Source organism: Triticum aestivum, chromosome 7D, assembly GCF_018294505.1.
Source record: "Triticum aestivum cultivar Chinese Spring chromosome 7D, IWGSC CS RefSeq v2.1, whole genome shotgun sequence".
Classification (NCBI taxonomy): domain Eukaryota; kingdom Viridiplantae; phylum Streptophyta; class Magnoliopsida; order Poales; family Poaceae; genus Triticum; species Triticum aestivum.
Window position 1 is genome coordinate 135,584,177 of NC_057814.1, and position 5,322 is coordinate 135,589,498.

The following is a 5,322-nucleotide window of genomic DNA, read 5'->3' on the forward strand; positions in this document are numbered from 1 at the left end:
TCTTTAATGCAAGATACGCATGCTATGTGTATTCGACAAAAAAAGAGTGATGTGACCGGAACTATGTCGACGGCGTTACGAGGCTAGAGGAGAGCGCGTCTCATGCGTTGGCCGATCAGACTGGAGAAGAGGAGTAGTTCTTGTCCACGTGAAGGAGAAGGGATTAAGGACGAAATTACATGTAGCCTGATTTATCTTTGACGTAAAAGGAGACATGGGAGAGAAAATAAAGGAGGCCGTTGGATGGAAAAGAGAGAGCGGGGAGCACGGATGGGAGCCGAATAAGTAATTTTACCGGAACCGGGATGTACCGGTGTTGGATCCACCCTTTGTCCATTTCGTCAAGATCCGTGTGTTCTTCGTCTGTATAAACTAGCAATTGCAGTCCCAACTCTATACATTAGTAATATAAGTATGGGTCCCTTTGCATGCAACAACTTTTGTCAGAGGAAAGGACACTTTGCATGTATGGTACATATATTATCCCCCTCTCTCTCCCACCGCTAGACCTCTATTTAATTTCTTTGGAGAAATTTTGGATGATAAATATGCTTTGAATCTAAACTCTATTTTGGAAAACGTTATATATTTGAATTCAGGGCGACGAGACCTTTGAAACAAGACCGAATTTGGATATATTTAAACAATTTGAATTTTATAGTTTTCATATTTTAGTTCTAGTTGTATTTCACAAACATCAGTTTCACACACTGAATAAACAACTTGACAAACACAATGAAATATGTTTCATGTATTTCGTAAATACCAGTTTCATATATTTTAAATAATCATTTGAACGTATTTGAAATAACCCATTTAACATATTTCCGCCCACACAAAAAAACAATTTCAGAAAAATGATTTCACTCATTTTAAAAAATATCAGTTAAGAAAACAAATTTCACTCGTTCCAAAAATAGATTTCACAATTTTAAAAAACACATTACACTCATTTCCAAAAGATATAGTTCACTCAGAAAACACATTGCACTCACTCAATTGAAATACTATACAATATTTCTCTTGTTTAAAAAATTGATTTCACTCATTAAACAATATAGATCTCAAAACTAATTTTACTCATTTTAGAAAGCATATTACGCTCACTCAATTGTAATATTATGTTTCACTCGTTTCAAAATTTCACTCGTTCCAAAAGATAGATTTCACTCATTACACTAGTTTCAGAAAACAAATTACACCGATTTACAAAAGATAGATTTCACTCATTTCAAAGAATATAATTCCACTCATTCCAAAATCAGTTTCACTAGTTTGAAAAAACACATTGCGGTGATTTTGAAAATTGATTCACTCTTTACAAAAAGAATCTCTAATACTGTATTTATGAAATATCTTGAAACATATTTCACTCATCACAAAAATCAGTTTCAAACATTGAAATAGACAGTTTCACAGAACAATGGATATATTTCATTTTTCAAGTATCTTATTTCTCACATTTCACTCATTTCAGAAAACGCATTACACTCACTCAACTAAAATACTATATTCCACTTGTTTCAAAAATCTGATTACACTAATTACAAAAGATAGATTTCACTCATTTCACTAGATTCAGAAAAGCACATTACAGTCACTAAATTGAAATAACAATTTCACTTGTTTCAAAGATAGATTTCACTTATTTTTAAAACTGATTGCAAATACTCAGCTTCACATTTTTTTAAATAACTAGTTTCACATTTTTTTAAATAACAAGTTTCACATATTTTGCACTGAAATATGTTTCATATGCATGAAAAAAATGCCATTTCAAAAAAATTGGTTTGACTCAATTAAAAGAACTTATTTCACTTATTTCAGAAAACCGATTTCACTCATTTGAAACATTGAAATTTAATCACATTTCAATGTATTCAAGATTGATCTTGTTCTAAAGTCTTGGCGCCAGGAATTCAAATATATAAAATGTTTCTAAAATGGGATTATAGTTTTAAAGATATGAATGAATGAAATTGCTAAAGAGAAAAATAAAAGGCAGGATTTAATCTCGCATGCGGATGCATCTTCACGTGAATCAGAAGAGAGAAGGGACCAGACATGCATAAGTACTACTTTATCACTGACATGGACCTGCCATTTGATATGACATAATGTTGAATACACCATGCTCTTTGGGCCCAGAAGATGGAATACACTGATATACAAACATGTGGGCCATCGAAAGGCACGAATCGCAAACAACGCCAATGACGGATGTGGCTCCGGTACATCCCGCCTCCGGTAAAAACGAGTTTGCGGGATGGGAGCATGGCGCGGGAGCAGGCAAGCCCCGTCCCATCGAAGCAGGTATCCCCTTGTCCACGTCGACGCCGCCCGGAAGATGAGATAAGCTTCACCACCAAGTTCGAGATTGAATTCGTTAACGTGCTGCCGCTTCCGCACTAGTGCTCCATTTGTGCAGTACAAAGGCTGATTTACATCTTTTATTTAGCACGAGAAGATCCAAACACAAGCTCATATACGAACTATTTACACATATATGCATTACAGTACATTACTAGTTGCACCCAATAACTCTTGGCTAGACGGGCTGCTAGCGGATTTGACTCACTTCACTTGTCGCTACCACTGTGCCGCCGTACTCCTACACCAGCGTGGAGCAGGCGGAGGTGGCGGGGTCGAACAGCGCCGGGAGGAGGTACTTCCTCCCGTGCGCGCCGTGGGCGTTGTAGCTCGCTCCGGTGGCCCCGTCCACCAGCAGCTGGCCGGCGTTCCCGGGGTACGCGCCCTTGCCGTACACCCCCGGGCACGCCGTCGCGGCCTCCAGCGGCGCCTCGCGCTCCCCCTGGTAGAACCCGTCGCCGAACGGGTTGGTCACCGCGCCGGCCACCATGCTCGCCACGTTGATGATGAGCCCGTCTATGCCCACGTCTCCGTTCGGGGCCACCAGCGGCGGCGCCTGGGGCCCGGACGCCGGCTGGTGGAACGGCCACGCGCACTGCCCGGCGCACTGCGTCGCCGGGTTACCGGCCAACACGTAGGCCGTGCCGGACTTGGCGTCCACGGTCCCGTGCTGGCCGCACCGGCTCATGCAGAAACCCTCCACGCCCACGTCCTGCGCCGTGAGCACCAACGTGATGCCGCCATTCGCGGGCCTCGCCTTCGCCGCCAGCGCCGGGAGCTGGGACAGCTTCAGGCTCTTTCCAAGAGAGCACGCCTCGTCGGAAACCTGGCCGGACAGGACCACCCGCGCGGCCTTGGTGGAGCCGGCGCCGTTCTTGCCGACGGCCGCCGCCTTGGAGAGGTACAGCTGGTTGATGCTGCTCCACCACTGGGACACGGACGGCGCCGGGGACGCGGGGGGCGCGGCGGAGAGGGAGAGGAGGAAGTCGGAGACGATGGCCTTCTGCGCAGCCGTGAAGCTGCCGTACCAGAGGACGGAGATGGGGATGTCGCCGTGCAGCACGGCACCATTGTGGTACGTGAGTTGGTTCGGCTGGGGCTGGACCAGGAACATGAGCTTCCTCGTGCTCGAGGTAACCGACGCGGCTGCCATGCTTGAGGCGAGCGCCATTAGCGCCAGGAGGAGGAGGTTTCTCTTGGCCATTTGGGGAAGGAGGGGTTTAGATTTGGGAAGAAGGTTTTGCGTACCTGCCTGTGTCTCGTACGGTTGCTGTTTGTGAGTGTGCGGGGAGCAATGGCAAGCCGGGATCTGTTTATATAGGGGCGCCCAGTGCGAAATGTGAGTGCCGCTGCGCATCTATCTGTCTATCCTATAAAAGGCGCTACCCGCAATTCTAGAGCACCGCGTGCGCCGTGCTCCTTCGACCGCTCGATTCGTTCCTGTAGCTCACTTTTGCCTGCTGGCATGTGGTGAACCGTTAGTCTTTTTTCACATTCATATTTGCTTCATGAGTGGCTGTCAGGTGGGCCTCATTAGCCATCTATCCTATAAAAGGCGCTAGGCTACCCGCCATTCTAGAGCCCCGTGTGCGCTGTGCTTGTTTGACCCCTCGATTCGTTCCCCGTAGCTCACTTTTGGCTGCTAGCGTGTGGTGAACCGTTAGTCTTTTTTTACATTCACATTTGCTTCATGAGTGACTGCTAGGTGAGCATCATTAGCCATTGTCCAGTGAATCATTTGCTTTTTATCGTCATCGAGGTGTGTGTTGTTCGGGCTAGAGATGGGCCGTCCTAGAAAATATTTGTCTCCACTTCCCATCTCTCTCTTCCCTCACTCGCCCTCCCTCCGCGCCGCTGCGTCTCTTTTGATTCACCACCTCTTCTTCGTGGGCGGCCGGTGCAGCAATTCGCGCCGCCGTCCATCCAGCATGCCGCTCTCTCATTTTTCTCCTCTCCGGTGCAACATTCATTTGTTTTTTCTCCTTTCTTCTTTTTTACCCTTTTTTAAATGTTTGCAATATTGTAAATAATATTATTTTTTCGAGAGAACGCCAACGGCGTACCATTGCTTTATGGAGTAGAAGAGAGATGTTTAATTATAAGATTGTCGCCCGAGGTGCGAACACAAAGGATGGGGTACAACTCACACGACACCAGCACCTCGCTATCCTAGGCTAACTTCTCACAAAACGTTGTAGTCCTCCGATGCCAACCCCAGCTTGCCTCCACTCTGCGATCTCGTCCAGTATCATGCGCGGGAGGTCATTTGCAGTCTTCTGCTCGTTGATCCTATTGAAAACCCTAGCATTCCTCTGCTTCCAGAGAGCCCAAGCCACTGTCGTCACCAATGTGTCAAATCCTCTACGGTCAGCTCCTCTGAATCTCGTACGCACTGCGAGCCACCAGTCCTTGAACATGTCTGACTCCACATGTCCCTGCACGTCAATCGAGATAAGGCTAAACACCCTGTGCCACACCTCCTGCGCGTAAGTGCAGTTCGCGAGGATGTGATCCACGTTGTGTTCTGCCTACAAACACGTGTAGCAAGTTGACGGTTGGTCTTGTAACCCATGCCTGGCTCTCCTGTCTGAAGTCCATATTCTGCGCTGCAGTGCTAGCCAGACGAACAACTTACACTTGAGCGGTGCCCAGCTTCTCCAGTTGCATTCCGCCGTAGGCGATCTTGTTAGCTCGGAGCATAGGTAGTCATAAACCGACTTAGTCGTGTAGGTGCACGTCGATGAAATTGGCCAAGTAAAACTGTCAGGTTGTGTCGGGTCCCGCTCCACCGTGTTAATTGCATGGCAAAGGTGCATGTACTGGATTAGGGCGGTGAAGGAGGTGTTAGGCTCAAAGTCTTGTATTCAGCTTCCGTCCTCAAGAGCCTGACGCACGGTGCATCTGTTGGCCGTCATAGTCGGGACAATGTCAACAATCAGTGGTGCTATTTCC

At 46.7% G+C, this 5,322-nt stretch overlaps 1 protein-coding gene across 1 annotated transcript; it reads right to left on the reverse strand.

The window, feature by feature from the left end:
- Positions 1-2,377: 2,377 nt before the first annotated feature.
- Positions 2,378-3,669, reverse strand: LOC123166757 (protein PHOSPHATE-INDUCED 1-like). The gene has a single exon (XM_044584558.1). It carries the CDS (start codon positions 3,572-3,574, stop codon positions 2,612-2,614), a length of 963 nt encoding a protein of 320 aa, XP_044440493.1. The 5' UTR covers positions 3,575-3,669; the 3' UTR covers positions 2,378-2,611.
- Between the last annotated feature and the right edge of the window lie 1,653 nt (positions 3,670-5,322).

Excerpts from the sequence above, each read along its gene's own strand:
- LOC123166757 (XM_044584558.1), bottom strand. The coding sequence starts at position 3,574 with ATGGCCAAGAGAAACCTCCTCCTCCTGGCGCTAATGGCGCTCGCCTCA.